Below are 17,083 nucleotides of genomic sequence, written 5' to 3'. Positions count from 1 at the left end.
TAGGGAATATGAAACGCATTATCTGGTCTGCGGTGATCACCGGTGATCAGTTCTGCACAGATTTTGCTCATCTCAAACGTGTCTCTTGGCAGCTTTCATTGGCAAAGACCCGCCCATAAGGCCGTCTGACTGACATGTCAAACAACCAATCACAGTTCGTTTCATTTCAGTGTCACGTTTTGGGGTGTGGAAATGTCACCACAATAACAGACACTGACATATTTTTAAAATTCTGTGCATCAAACTTTAACTATTTCACATACTTTTGAAAATCCAGCGTTTAGATGTTCCTGATAAGCGTTCGCCGTCACAGCTGTTTACAGAAAGCCTTTCTTGAGGGGGTTTGGCTCCATGGTATCTTTGTTTCCAGACAGGACATTAAAGAACATGACACTAGTCTCCCGGAAATACATATAATTCAACCAATCCAAAGACGACTTCGGAATTCCTGAAGTGTTTCCACTTTTGTGAACCATATGCATCAGACGGTTAGCCAACGGTCCTTAAGCATGACATCTGAGGCTGAGACTAATGTTGGAGTAACTGAAGCACTGAATGAGTTGAAAAAAAAAACACACACCACAGGTTCGAGTTGGGGTGACTTTTAGGCATATCTGAAAGTAAGTTTTGATTTAGTAACATTCTGCTTGAGTCATGGACTTTTTCAGACAGTTCAGTACGATCCAGTTCACAAAAAAAAAAAAAAAAATAGGTTAGAAAGAATGATTCATTTGTGAAACAGACACTCCTGGAAGGTTAGCATTAATCTGTCCAATGGAATTGCAACACTGCATAATAAATCAATATATTAAAATATGAATGAATGAATAATAATCAAGACCCAATAAATATTAAAAGAATAAATTAACTAATAAATGAGTATTTCTCAGTAAACTACATTACCTTGTGTATAATTGCATTTTTCCCCCCGACATTTATTTATTTATTTATACATTTATTTCCTTATTTGTTTATACTGTATATGTATTTATGTCAACATTTCAATAATTCCACATTTTGTTTATACATTTGTTAATTTATTTTCACATTTATTTATACATTCCTTTGTCCATATGGTAGTTAGAGGTAGGGGTTGATGGGAGAAGGACTGATGGAAGAACATTTGTGAAATAGTAGTTTGCTGCTGCAGCTAGTTTTAGTCCAACCAGCAGGGGGCGATCATTCCCTGGCTTAAATGGGTGCAAACGTACTAGTGTAATGACGCAGACTTTACTCTGTGAAAAAGAGCTTCCTGCAGATGAGGCATTAAAATGGACATTACAATAAAGTATAAGAACAATTAAGCTGCATAGTTTCATTACATATTTTGTACACTTTCTGTAAAAAATATTTTGTGTGCATTTAGACAAATTCTCAGTTGCCAATAATATTACATCCATGCTGATCCTAAAAATTCACACAAGTTTTATTATAACAAACTGCTTCAAAACATTATCCCGTCAAACCTGAAAATGAAGACATTCCCTCTGATATCTCTTATGAAAACTATAAAAGTAAAGTAATAAATTGGATTCATAATTCTTAAAGCTAAACTCACACAGGTTTAAAGACTGGGTGTTCATGATAGTTTTGTGTCACAACCAAACAGAAGACAATGGAAAATATCTGAATTGATGTGCATTAACATATGACCTAAAGCTGATGTGGTCTAATGGAAACATATTCTTTTAAATAGATTTTACATTGACGACAGAGATCGGGTGGGGTGTTATAAAACAATAAAGCACATTTGATTAGTGAGAATATCCACTCGCCCTCACAGTGTTATTTGGTCTTTGTGTTGCTTTGGGACTTTTGTTATACTTCCTGTTTTCTGTGCCATGTTTGTAGTTTTTTGTAGTTCTTCCTGCTGACTAGTTTTCATTGTACACAGATGTGTCTAATTCATTGGTTCTCTGTGCTCTTTTGTTCCTTTTGTATATATTTTGTTTGTTTTATTAAACACCCATCAAAGTTAGATCCTCATCTCTGATTGCCTTCACATGCTCATCAATGGAAACATTACAGGCTAGAATAATCATCAAACTGAAGAGATATTTAATGCATTAAACACTTTATCAAGACATTTAACACTTCAAATATCCCATTGAACACTGAAGACACATGATACACAATACACTGTTTAGTTCATCATCTCTGTCAGGTATGGCAGGAATGCAGATCTTCCAGTGATGTCATCATGCTGACCTGAAAAAGGGAAACAAATGTCTAACATGCAGCCTTTTCATGAACTTGCCATTAAAATTTCATTCATTGGTTTATAGGCATATCAGCACACATTTTTGGTTTGGTGTGTTTCCTTTATGGTTATATTAATCAAATTGAACTCTTTGGCACACATTTGTTTTATAACTATTCCTTTTCATCGTTATCATGTTAATATTTAATTATCAGTTTATCATATTATTTATCCAACAGATACCTGGCATTCAAAGCAGAGTATTTTGTAATGTATGTATCATTGTTGTGTTTCTGTATGGTTATAATTACACTGATGGTTTTTTTTTTCCTCATAGTGATCAGACTGTTTCTCAAATACATTGCATCTCATTTAGTTTGCGTGTCTAGACACCTACCCACACACACACACACACACAAACACACATGGAATGTTTGATTATCATAATGATAAACCTGATATTTATCTTACCAAAAATATCTAAACCTTGATAAAAAGTGGTCTTTAGAATATCTAAATATATATCTAAAAGCAAAACCTAATAAAATGAAGAAATTATGTTTTAAAAAAGGAATAGATTTATAGAAAAATTATATATATATATATATATATAATTTATAATTCATAAATAATATAAAAAAATGAATACTAAATAAATAAATAAAACTAAAAATGTGAAGATGAACTGTTCCAGCATTGGAAGAATGTATTTTTAAGTTTAAAATATTCAGTGTTTTAAATAAAGAATTTGATATTTTTTAATTACTGTGTCTGTTTTAATTGAATATCAGTAGTGCATAAAGTATGTAGGATGACAATAAAATATTCTATATTAAAAAAAAAAAATCAAATGAAATCTATATTAAAATAAGTAAACTACAGTAGTATACTGATAAAATGGATGATTTCACTGTAAATCTTAATTACAGTAACTGGCAATAGTGTTTGAAATGTCTAACAGTGTAGGTGTAGGTTAAAAAACACATTATTTCCACATATTTTACCTTATTACAACTGCTGTCGCCCCAGTCTGGCCTAAACTGCTTGAATAATTCCTGTATCAACTGAAGGTCCGCCTTCTGAAATACGAGATGTGCTGTGATTGGTTAGCTGGGCCAGTTAGCATTCGGCCTCCGGTCGGGAAATGTCATGACTTACTATAGCTGCCTGCGAGCTTCACCTTAAATATTGCGTCAAAATCAAATAAATTTGAGTTTTATTTATACCCGGATGATTGTATACACTCTTAAGTTTTGCTGCCTTGGGAAAGCTAGCGTGTCTCCAACAAAGTGTTATCACTCATTGCCTTCACTAGTGCAGCTCAACCAGGTCTCGTCCCATTCTTTGATATTTGTGATACAAATCTCGGCATGGGGTTAAATTTAATATAATGCACATGAATACAGTATCTGAATCAGATTGCATAGTTCAGAGTTTATAAAAAAAAATAATAATAGAGCTTTCAGAATGTGAAATAGGATTGCAATAAAAAAATGTATTGACTCAAGTGTTACTGTAAATTTCAAAGTTCGTGTCTTTATCCAATAGAGGGCGCCAAACACACTGTACTGTACAACCAACTTGAGGCTCCTCGAGTGCCTCTTTAGTGAGGTTAGTGTTATAACATGCTACATTTTATCAACTTGTGTTTCCAACATAAATCTGCAGAGCTGCACAACAGTTCTCAACCATAAAAAAAAAAGTTTTTGAGTACAAATTTGAAATAACATTTAAAGGAAAACAAGTAACCAACATTTTATTTTAGCAAACACAACATGGGACACTCGTGGGACAAAACTGTTGATGTACTGATGTTTCAAAATCTCATTCAGTGTTCCTGCAGCAGACAGAATTTTTTATACAGAGAAATATGAGGAAACAAGCTATTAATATTACTATTAACAGTACAGCAATGTTAAGCCAGTGCAATGTGGACCCCTCATTGTCAGGCTTTTCTTGTTCATTCTCTGCAACAAAACAGAACATAACAAACAATGTTACTACATTGTGATAAACAATATATTTATCTACAGCAACATTCAGTCTGGAACATTGTAGTTAGTCCATTGTATTTGGACTGTACAATAATCATCATACATTATTCACCAGTTTTACATACCTTTGATGACCAGCTGTACAGTCTGAAGTGTGAATGAGTTTGTGATGTGGCAGATGTATTTTCCTGCATCAGCTTGAGTGAGATTTGTGATTTTGAGAGAGAAGTTTCCTCCCTCGTACACTTTAGTGAAAGTTTCAGCTCTGTTCTTGTACTGCTGATCCTGTGCTGCAGTTAAATCTTTACCTTCAACTACATCATACACAATCTTGCTGTTATTGTGTCTCCAGTGCACATTAATGTCTTGAAGTTTAAGATCATGTTGAGTTGAAGAACACGGCAGAACGACAGAACCACCGATAAACCCCTCGACTGTGACCTGGAGAGAAACTGAAATCACACAAACTTTACACAGTCTGATGTTTATTTATTTATTTATTTATGTGGCATGAATTTATCTCTCAAACAAAGCTTGTTTTGCTCTTACCTTTGTTTATCAGCACTGAAAACACACAGATGATGTAGTAACTGCAGAAATTGAACAAATAAAAACATCAAAGTTTGATTCCCACACAGATATAGGATAAGATATGATTGTGGTTAAATTATCTCATGTTTTGTCAGGTAATGAAAGTGATTCGTCGGTTATGTTGGATATATTTATTTATCAAAATCTGGTGTGTAGCAGCCATTCAAACAAACACACAAACTCAATAAATCAATCTGAACTCATTGATCATTTGACAATCCTCAACTAAATTACCAAAATCCATCAGTTTACAAGTAATCATTCAGTATCTATTTATTGCCCTTAATGATATACAGGATGCATCATTAGGGGACCATTTACCTGTTAAACTTAACTTTAAATGTGTCATAGTTCTTGAAAGACAGCATCTTCACTATCTTACCCTACATGGGTGAAATCTTAAACACAATTAGACTAAAAACATCAAATTAGCCTACTATCAAATAAAGCTAACTACACATGGAACAAACATGAGGGCAATAAAAATAGCTAATGCTAATAGCTAATGACTTAATCAAACTAAGTTATAGCAGGTCAACCATGCAGATAAACCTGATAATAAGTAGTTAACCAATTCATGTTTAATGTATCATTGATGCTTAAAAAGTTTCCATTTTCCTGTGTAAATAAAGCATTTGTCAACTAAGCAGACCGAAACAAATACGAGCAACAAACGTAATCAGATCTTCAACAAGGAAGCATAAGGAGTTTGTCCAAACAGCGTTTCATTCAGAATTCCTCAAATGTACCTGATAATCATGTCGGCTAAGTATTATCAGTATGTTTTGTTTGAATATTTAAAGTATAAAAAAATCTTAAAATAGGTTAAAATACTACTTTTCGACAAAGTATCCTAGCTCTTCCGCATTGATATGCCACGTTCTACGTACTACGTCAGACGCAAGTGACATCAACAGTCATAAGGTCAACATTATCAGACATGCGCACCAGATATTCGTTAAACATTCTGAAATTTACTTCAGTGCATTCAGGACTCGTGAGAGACCAGCTGACTTTCACATGTTTTCACATTATTTTCGGATATTCTCTGATCTTCTAAAAAATTTTCATCATTAGTGTTCTCGAACATGTTTCTGATCTCAGTTGTTGTATCTCCATGTTCATCAATATCTTTAGTTCATCAATAAAAGACATGTCAAAAGCTTAGTTTAATTTCTCTTCTTCATTGTTTAGACTATAAAATATTGTGCTTTAGTTTTACTAAAAAAAATTATAAAATAATAATTATTATTGTTTTATATAATAAGAAAAATAAGCTGGCAGCTGTAACTGTCCTAATGTCTTAAGTGAAATGAACAGAAGTTAAGGAAAAGCATGAACTTACTATAGTATGAGAGTGAAGGTTCCTTTCGTGACTTCTCAAAGCCTGATCCTCAAGTGAAACATTTCTCTGAATGATGTCGCATATATTCCTGATACCATCAGATTTTTTCTTCATCATCCTCTTTATCTGTTTTTTTTTTATATTTTTTTTTCCAAGAATGCAGAATCAACAGAGTGACACCTGCATTCTGACCTGTAGGGGAAAAAAAGAAAAGAAAACAACAAGGTAATTACAGCCTAGCTTTTTAAAATGATTTTCAAAAATTCAATAATATACATTTTTAAAACAAGAAATTATTTTTTATATCTGAGCTCAATCCAGAAAGATCTTCCTCATAGTTCCTTTCTACTGCTTTCAATATGAAAGACTGTTCAAATGCTCTATTGAGATCCAAGGATAATGATCTATGATGGAAGAAGTAACTCAGTGGGACTAGTGTGATTCAGACAGATTATTTCCAGACAAACAGCAAGTATGTTGTGTATAAGATCTAATCATGTCTCTCTCTCTCTCTCTCTCTCTCTCTCTCTCTCCCCAACAGTTACATCCTCATTCAGACTTACAGGCAGAGATATAGAAAGAAAACATCCACAAACTTTAAAGAATTTAACTTTCAAACTTTGCAGGACGGGGTGGACGATATGACCAAAATCCTATAACATGATATTAGTCATTTTATTTCATGTTAATTATATACCACAATATAGTTATTTTTGCTTTAAATAAGGTATTTATGATATCAAAATTTATGATACCATAGAACTTTTATAATTATTATCAGCAGTGTCAAGAGCTCACTAAAAAAACTAATTCTAGCCTAAATAATAATCATAATATTAATAGAAAAACAAGACTAAAAATAAGAAAAGAATTACAAGCAACAGGACAAAATAAAAAATAAATGAAAATAAACTACAAATAAATAAGAAATGCTACATACATTGTATCAAGTAATCAAATCTATAAAACACTGCATTTTCTTTACTGTGTAAATAAAATATATGTTTATTCTTATTAAAGTTACAAAAAGTGATTTAGTCAAGAGCAGTGAGAGATTTTCTCTTTTGATGTTTGCTTAACACGAATAACAAAATAGCAGGAATATTAGACTGCTGTCACTTTAAGAGCTCCTGGATCCAATGTTTCTTTCTCAGCTGTTTTCTTTCAGGTAATACCTAAATTACCGTTTTTAACTGTAACATAACATAATGAACATAATGAAGAATGATAGAACTATCATTCTTCGTTTTCAAAAATGAATTAACAACCAGCTGATATTTTTCTAAGAAGAAATTACCTGTTTTCAGATTTGGGCTCAATCCAGAAAAATCTTCCACACAGTTCCATTCTCTTGTTTTCATCCTGAGAGATTGTTTAGTTGCTGTTAGACTCAAAGTTTATATTATATGGAAGGAGAAACTCTGAGACAGTTCCTGTTAAATGAGATGAGCAAACACTTTGTCAAGTGATACATTGTTTGTTTGGTTTTTTTTTGTTCATGCCACATCCTCATTCAGGCCAGAGTAACTGAAAGAGAGAAAGCAAACGTCCCAAACTCACAGCCTTGTTCAAACTTGTTTTTAAATGAATGTTGTAGATTATTGATGTGCTTCATTATGTTCTTTTGTAGCAATATATTTTTACAACTTTTCACATATAATGCTTGGCCAGGATCCCTTGGTGTCGTTTTTCAATGTGCAGGGTACTCCATTGCTTTTTTGTAATTTGCCTTATGTGTCAGATCAAAACGCATTTAATGGTTTGCATGAATTTATAAAAAAATGTATTTAAAAAATTCCCAATGCCTTTCGCATTTACATATTGACTGCAAATGTTTCTGTTTTAAAGCAATGGAGGACCCTGCAGTTGAAGATGATGCTGTGTCTCGTGACATATTACATGATCCAAAAGGAAGGGGCAAGCAGGCAGGCAAAAAAGTCCAAACACAGTCATCAGTCCAATCAGACTACCAAAATAAAGGGATAATCCAGACAATCTACAAATATTTAATAAAGCAGCACTTTTTACATTTATAACAGCCCAAGCATACCTATATACATATAGAATGCTGCACAAAAAAAAATCGTAAGGGGAACAAATATAAACAATAAACCAACTCTATAGCAGATTTTAAGTGATCAAGGGCTTAGGATGTTCCACCAGAAGTGGGTACTCATGCAACATAATCAATGACTTACATCCAAGTAAACGAGACAGAGGGAAGTTAGTGAGAGGAGGGCATAAAAATTTGACAAAGTCAACCCAAATGTGTGACCAGGGTTTCCGTGGCACCAGTAAGGGAACCAGCTTGCCAGATGGTAGATGGTGAGGGATCTTGGACATGGCAAAGACTGAGCAGCTGCAGACGTACCTGATGACATCCTTGGTCATACCGGGCGTCCACCTGCCTGGGTGTCCAGAGACTGGTACTTTGTTCACTGAGCCCAGAAGGGATATTCATTGGGTAATGGTACATACATTTTCCCTTCTGGGCCTCTCTGTGGAACTAATTCTGTTTGGGTGGCATCATGTAAGCGTCACATAATGGAGAGAGAATGGGTTCAGTATCAGAGGGTTAATCAGGTGCGTGCAACCAGGAGAGAGCATCAGCCTTGGTGTTTTGGTTTCCAGGACGGTAAGTGATGACGAAATGGAACCGTGTGAAGAATAAGGCCCAGCGGGCTTGACAGGGGTTCAGGCACTTGGCATCTCTGAGATATTGTAAGTTTCTTTTGTCAGCTATGACTGTGAATGGTGAAGAGGCTCCCTCCAGTCAATTGAGCCTTTCCTCTAGAGCCAACATAATAGCCAGTAGCCCCTGGGTGCCAAAGTTCAGCTTCAGAGAGAAGTATGCACAAGGATGGAGGAAGGAAGGCTCACTTTGATACTGTGATAGCATGGCCCCTACTCTGGTGGTCGAGGCATCCACTTCAACGACAAAGGGGACCTGAGGATCTGGATGTCGGAGGATGGGGGCCATGCTCAATGCTTTCTTGAGACTGTGGAAGGCTTTTTAAGGGCATCTGGGGTCCAGCACAGCATAGAGGTAAGGGGTTAGGTATGATGACTGAATTGGTGAATGAATCTTCTGTAGAAGTTGGCAAATCCTAGGAATCGCTGCAGTTTCTTTACTGACTGTGAAAGCGGTCAATATTGGATGGAAGTTACTTTCCCCTGGTCCATCTTGATGCCTTCCGGGCTGATTTTGTACCCGAGGAAGTAGTCCTTGGAACGATGGAACTCACATTTCTCCAGTTTCAGAGAGAGTTGGTATTTTTTGAGTTGCTGAAAGACCTGCGTGATTTGGTGGTGATGTTTGGCCAGGTTCTGGTATTATAGGTTAGTGACAATGCCCCTGAATTTTTGAGATACCCCTACCGGAGATAGAACTAATCCCAACAAAGTTTTTCCTCATCTCTAAGGTCTCCCATATATGAAATGGATTCTTGGCTAAAAATATTTTACTGCTAAGATTGTTAAATGAACTGTTATTGTTATATACCCCAAAACCAATAAAGGACTAAAATATAGCCTGTCTGTATGATAGTTAAGGCATATAAACTAATGCAGATCAATCACACAAGCTCTGAGAGCTTTAAAACTTGACATGTTTGTAGACAGGAATTTGATTCAACTACTAGAAAAGACTGGATGTGAATATCTTGATGTATGGAATAAATAGAGACATGTAAACACATACCTAAAATAAGCGGACATGCACAAATTTAATATCTATGCAGAATGTTTTCATTTACTTTGTGCTTGATTTGCCTGGGATTATCATAGAAACACATATGATGGCTTGTTGGAATTCAGCAATACCAAATATGTAAATATAGCATGACAAATAGGAGTGTTCTGTCACTCAATGTATGAGGTGTCCAAAATGAATGAAAATGTAACACTGACATAATTTAGTCCAAAGCCCATTATCAGAGGTGAGAAGAATGTTGAGAAATTCAAATATAAGATACATCTAATAATGAAATATTTCATATGGCACCTTGTACTATATGGAAACAAAGATTGAAATCGAAAGAACAGCAGAATATGAACGCAATGCTTTCGTTAAAAAGTCTTTTGTTAAGCGTTTTCCTCCTGTAGAAAAAACAAACACTTAATATGGGATAATGCATTAAGATACATTAAGTTCAATTAAAAGACCAAATTCGTTATATATAGTTATTATTTAAAGTACTACAAGGTAAGCAGATGGCTATGAACACATTGCGCAAACTTTGTCCTCCCATACTGCAAAACTCTTAATGTGGCCTAATAACAGACTAAGATGATAAAGTCAATTCAGTAGGCCCAGGGCTTAATTTGTGCCCGAACAAGCCGGATCCGGATCCGGCACCTCTGAAATCCAATCCGGCACCTCATTTTGGCGGATCCCCCTCCTCCAGGGGTGGCGTTTCCGTATGGCAGACAGATATGTGCCATGAAAAATTAAACAAAATTCATATCTCTATTATAATTCGTTATTATTATTTTAAATCAGAGGGTTTTACAAATATTTAACCAATGATAAGTATTTAAAAAAGCTTGTCAGTAAAACTTCATTACGCCATTGGATCCTCAAGCTCTAAGGGAAACCTGACGCACCGCCTGAATGAGACAGATCTTCGCTTATTCGCACAGCAAGGGTAAACCAATAACTGTTTGAATAGTCTGCATTTTCTTTTCTCAAACACTATGTCTGTAAAGGCTAATGTCTTTGTGTGTTTGAAGACTGGAGAAGTACGTTTTTTCCCTTCTAGCCAAAATACTTTTGTACGTTTTGAATATCCTGTACATAAGCGCTTTATCGTTTATATCATGGGACATTGGCCAAGTTTACTAAACAACAAGAAAAACTAAGCGCCCATATAGCAACAATAAACGTTATATAGCCTGTAAAAGGTGATGATAGCATATAATGCGCTGCACTTGCCTCAGATGCGGACAAAACACAGATCTCATCATTCGCCGGCCAAAGACCTTGTTAACTCCATTTGAGCTTGTTTTTCATATAGCCTGATGTTAATTGCACGTGTCTGATACAACACAAACACTGACGACGCAGTGTTGTTTAATATTTGATTCCCCACCCCCCTCCCCTGTTTTTTAGTAGAGTGTGCCATGAAACTGTTTTATTTGTCAACAACCATCAGACATCATATTGTATGTATTTGGTTGCTTAAACTCAACAAACTACGAAAAATAACTCTTATAAAGGCTAATACTCGCGAGGCGGCTTGATACGAGCGAGCTTTGGATGTGACTGCGAGGGCACAACATGTGGAGCGCGCGAGTACCAAATGGCTTAAAATACTTAAAAGGTTTGCAAATTATACATTTTTGTGACAATGCAACAATTACCCGATTAGTCAAGTCAAGTGACAGTTCTGTCAGCTGTCCCGATCGAAATGCGAGTGAGTATCGCTGAAGTGCAGACAAGATGCGCGATGTGAAGCGCGCTCCGAGACAGAGTTTATGATTTCGAATGACTGATTGAATCTTGTTTGTGTGGATTTATTTTATTATTCAAACCTACAAGCTATGTTGAATAAATGCAGGGATTTACCGCATTATAAACTTGAAAGCTGCGAGAATTATTAAAACCACAGAAATGTAATACCTGATTAAATATAACTATTACACAGAGATTTGAAAAATAAAATTCCACAACTTTTTGCCTGTAAATTGTTGTTTTAAAATTGCATGGTATTTTCATGACCTTACAGACCCTAAATGCAACTGATGCAAGCTCTTAAAATCACTTAAACTGGTCCAGCAATGTGATTGCGCGAGTGTTCCGTTACCTCTTCCTCCTGTAATCACATGCCGGATCCGTTATCCCGCTTTGTTCCGGGACCTCGCAATTTACAAATTACACTGAGTGGGCCTAGCCTATATGTCTTGTTGTTGACTCAACGTATATACAGACCAGCAAATATGAACGTGCATTATGAAATGTGTTAAGTGATTTTAAAAGGATCAACTCCGTACAGGCAAGCAGACGAGTACAGAAAGCAGTGCATTAAATTGTACATTAAACGTTTTCCTCCTATAGAAAATTATTATAAATAAAACACAAAATGTAGTTTAATGGACAAAGACAGTGATATAAATGAGTTGTAGACAGTTTATTCTATATGGAAAAATGCTTAACGCGAAACTTTGCATGTTGCGTTTATTCTGGGCTCACCTGCTTGCGGTCTTGTCTTTTTCTTGCAGGACCCTGCACGTTATAGTACTAAATTAGGTTTAATCCTCTAATCTCCACCACAGCGTCTTGTCTCCATTGACAACATGCACAATTTGTGTTGATTGCAATTGATGTCACAGGTAGAGGAGAGTGAAAGTAGCGATTGCAAGTGACATTGTAATTTAGTTTCTTTTTTCTTGTCTTCGCCACCTGGCTACTGTTATAAAATGTTGGGAAATTCAAACGAAAAGTAATTTCAAAATTTCAAAAAAAAATTCAACAAAATAAAAAATAAAGACTCCAAGTGATGTCACTAGCGGAAGTGCAAGTGTCTGAGAGTGCAAGTCTGCAGCCAGACCCTCTTGGACCATTCTGGGGTCAACCCCCCATGATGTTACAACTGCAAGACACCACTGTCACTCATCCACATTGTCATCAGTGACAAAGTGGGTCATATTTGGACAGTCTGGGAAAGGGCAAGAGCAAAACTCTGTGCAGGTCAAGCCCACTGAAAGACACTGGCACTGGTTTCCATCGTTACAGTAGAGGTAGGTGAGGTCTCTAACTCCTTTAGGTGCTGGTGCCTTCTGGAACATCACAGATTTAATGCACCCATCTTCTCTGAGCCTCCATCCTCTACCAACTGGGTTTCAGAGAAGAGGTTTGGCCAGGTGGCTGTGATGCCACATTGCTGTTTGGTACATGGCTCTCAGCACATGTTGCTGGAAGCCATCTTCTGTTGGGGGTAGATTTGCTGCTGACAAATCTGTGGTAGATGCTAGTGTGTACCTCAGCTCATCCAGGTTGGTGCAAGGACGCCCACCTTGGTGCCTCTTCTTTGTCTTTCAAGATTTTTGAGTGTTGGTGGTCATATCTATCAAACACTATAACGACACAGCTGTTACCTTCCTTTCCCATTAAAGTTGCGATCTTTTTCCACACACACTCACCCAGGTTATTGAACGTTTGAAAGGCTGAATCATTGAGACTTTGAAGAAGATCCAATGCCATCAATGATATATGCTGATGGTTTTTTAACATTTGGCAGCTGCTGTGTCTTTTCAACAACAGCATCGAGTTTCTTGGCCAGGTCAGATTTTGTTGTCTTCTTCATGCTTCCATCATCAAAAAACAAAGAGGGTGGGACAGCTGCGAGTTTGTGAGACATCATAGTCTCCATGGACACCTCTCTTTTTTTGGAGACAGCCAGTAATCTTCGAAAGAGCACGTCTGAGTCCATGTGGACCTTTCTAGATAGGCTAACTCCAACTCATGTTTTCATGTCCTTGAAGGTTGCACACTGGTTTCTTTTCTCTGGCTCCCAGAAGCTCTTTGTTCTTTTTTTATTTTGCCAGACGTTGTTCCATAAAGATGGCATTCTGCTTCGCACCATCTTGGAGGAAGCTTGAGAGCTCTTTTGCAACTTTCTCAGATGCAACCTGACCACTTGCAACTTGATATCAAGATCAAAGGGATTCTGCCTCTGCTCCACAGTTTCCATTATCTTCTGTATTAAACATTGTATCGTAAAATTTGGTATTATACCTTGTGTTGCTATCATATACTGTTGTATACCAACATTAACACAACATTTCCCCAAAATCATGTTTAATCAGAGATACAAGATTTATGACTTGGGAGCGCGGAGATACAAGGTTACGCTCTCATTGATAAGAATGATACGGACACAGACGTCGCTGCTGCCAGCAGTGTTCATCAAAGTCTGCGGTCGCGTCGAGCCTTTTGACAAGAGATAAGGCTTTAAAGGATAACTAAACCCCTGATCAGAGCCTGACTCAACCCACTGGCAATATTTGAAATATGCTGAAAAGTGGGCAGAGCACAGCGTAGAAAGAGGGGACAAACCGAGGGCAGGGGTGAGCGGGTTGGGCGTGAACCTGAGACCCGCAGTGACGGATTAATTGACATCTGATGGAGAGTGACTCTAGTGACGCAAGTAGCTTTGCAACAGAGGCACTGCGTCGCTTTTCAGTGTGAGCTGTGTGGAGAAGCCCGTTTCCTCCTCCATTGCGTTGGAGAAGCAATCCCGCGTAAAATGCAGTTTGCACACTCCAGCTCTAGTCGGGAACTCGCGGTCTTTCAGGCCAAGTGCATGCAACCACTGGCGCCTAATTTTCAAGTCTGCTCCAACCAGCAACCAGCACGTACCATCCTGACCACTGTAAATAAATATATGCTAACTTGAAGCTATCCTAACTGATGCAATACTATGCTACTAACTAATGCTTCTAACAATACTAAGGTTACACTAACAAATATGCTAATTAACGGCATAGGTTAAACAAAATAATCAAAATAACTATATAAATGCTATGCTAAATATATGCTAAAATACTCTATTCTGATCGCTTTCAATACTCGCAATTCCAACTCCTGACTCACTACAGTGATTTTGACGGAACAGGATGGTTTTATACCGCCAAGGGCGTAGTAGCTCGTACCAAGGGCATGGTGAGCTGGTAACTGCTTACGTCACGTACCACCGCAAACATCCAATAGGAAAAATAAAGGCGGAAATTAATCTGCCTCAAACAAAGTCGGCGGTTGTATTTAAATGTATCTAATGTAAAATGTATCTAACCCAACTATTTTCATTCGTTATTGTCAAAAAAAAACAGAGTTATGCAAAGATAGGTTTACATGGCGCCAGTAGACAGACCTTTTTTCTCCCATAAATAAAACTTGTTAGCCTACTTGGGGTTTTTTACACACAGTGCCAATTTATGCACAGTGCCAACTTCGAGTTAGTAAAATAATAATAAAAACAATAATTTAATGCTGGTATCCAAAACATTTAATTCAATACAAGTAGAATTAGAAATTAGATACATTTTAAAACTACAATGCATACGTATAAGCCTAGTAATAAGTAGACATTTAAAATACATCAATAACTGATATCATAGTTTAACACAGATAAAATCAGAGTTAAGGCTTGCTTTACATGTTGCTTGACGAGGATTTCTCAATCGTTGCAACTTTAAATCCTGAGGACACAAAATGCTGCGGAAGCTCCTGCCGCGGAGTGAAGAAGAGATGGAGTTACAAGGATTCTCAGACAGTTAAAGTGTTCTATGGAGTTAAGAGATTTGCTCTCAATCTATTTTCAACACTTTAGATTGTTTAATAATTTGTAAAAATAACAGAACCATGTGGGGACTGACCAATAGCATCGATTTGTGAAATAATATGAAATTTACAAAATTTGGACATGCGAGGTTTCCGCCCGACAGCGACGATATTTTACTAAAGGTGTTCCATTCCAATGTTAACCTGATTCAATTGGGTCTGTGTTTCAGAAGAATTGTATAGTATAATGTCTATCCATCTTCTTCCACTTATCCGGGGCCGGGTCGCGGGGGCAGCAGTCTAAGCAGAGAACCCCAGACTTCCCTCTCCCTAGACACTTCCTCCAGCTCTTCTGGGGGGACACCGAGGCGTTCCCAGGCCAGCCGGGAGACATAGTCTCTCCAGCGTGTCCTAGGTCTTCCCCGTGGTCTCCTCCCAGTGGGATGTGCCTGGAACACCTTCCCGGGAAGGCGTCCAGGAGGCATCCGGAACAGATGCCCGAGCCACCTCAGCTGACCCCTCTCGATGTGGAGGAGCAGCAGCTCTACTCTGAGCTCCTCCCGGGTGACTGAGCTTCTCACCCTATCTCTAAGGGATCGCCCAGCCACCCTGCGGAGAAAGCTCATTTCGGCCGCCTGTATCCGGGATCTTGTCCTTTCGGTCATGACCCAAAGCTCATGACCATAGGTGAGAGTAGGAACGTAGATTGACCGGTATATCGAGAGCTTCGCCTTGCGGCTCAGCTCTTTCTTCACCACGACAGACCGGTACATCGACTGCATTACTGCAGAAGCTGCACCGATCCGTCTGTCAATCTCCCGTTCCATCCTTCCCTCACTCGTGAACAAGACCCCAAGATACTTAAACTCCTCCACTTGAGGCAGGAACTCTCCACCAACCTGAAGAGGGCAAGCCACCCTTTTCCGACTGAGGACCATGGCCTCGGATTTGGAGGTGCTGATTCTCATCCCAGCTGCTTCACACTCGGCTGCAAACCGTCCCAGTGCATGCTGAAGGTCCTGGCTTGATGAGGCCAACACGACAACATCATCCGCAAAGAGCAGAGAAGAAATCGTGTTGTCACCAAACCTGACCCCCTCAGGCCCCTGGCTGCGCCTAGAAATTCTGTCCATAAAAATCATGAACAGAACCGGCGACAAAGGGCAGCCCTGCCGGAGTCCAACACGCACCGGGAACAAGTCTGACTTACTGCTGGCAATACGAACCAAGTTCCTGCTCCGGTCGTACAGGTACCGGATAGCCCTTAGCAAAGGGCCCCGGACCCCATACTCCCGGAGCACCCTCCACAGGCCGCCACGAGGGACACAGTCGAATGCCTTTTCCAAATCCACAATGCACATGTGGACTGGTTGGGCAAACTCCCATGAACCCTCCAGCACCCTGTAGAGGGTATAGAGCTGGAGATAGTATAATGTGCCTTATGAAATGAATCATTATTAAATGTATCATAAATATAGATCAGCACTTACCTAATGTAAGTTACTTTGCAGAAACAATGAATTTGTCAACATTCTTCTCACCACTGATAATGTGATTTGGACTTGAGACTATTTTGTCCAGTGTTCTTTCATTTTGGACACCTCATACATTGAGTGTCAGAACACTCCTATTTGTCATATATTTACATATTTGGTATTGCTGGATTCAGCATA

General features: G+C 37.9%; 1 protein-coding gene across 1 annotated transcript in view; it reads right to left on the bottom strand.

Moving 5' to 3' along the window:
* Nucleotides 1–3,677: 3,677 nt before the first annotated feature.
* The window catches only part of LOC132131520 (CD276 antigen homolog), a 440,273-nt gene continuing 426,867 nt past the window's right edge, over nt 3,678–17,083 (bottom strand). The window contains exons 3-4 of the mRNA XM_059543573.1: nt 4,320–4,646; nt 3,678–4,167 (exon numbers count right to left, since the gene is read on the bottom strand). Of these exons, the coding sequence (XP_059399556.1) occupies nt 4,025–4,167; nt 4,320–4,646 (470 nt within the window). The 3' untranslated portion in view covers nt 3,678–4,024. The remainder of the gene's footprint in view (nt 4,168–4,319; nt 4,647–17,083) is intronic.

The sequence above is a fragment of the Carassius carassius genome, chromosome 48 (genome assembly GCF_963082965.1).
Source record: "Carassius carassius chromosome 48, fCarCar2.1, whole genome shotgun sequence".
Classification (NCBI taxonomy): Eukaryota; Metazoa; Chordata; class Actinopteri; order Cypriniformes; family Cyprinidae; genus Carassius; species Carassius carassius.
Note: the sequence above shows the minus strand (reverse complement) of the source record. Positions and strands in the feature narration are given on the sequence as shown.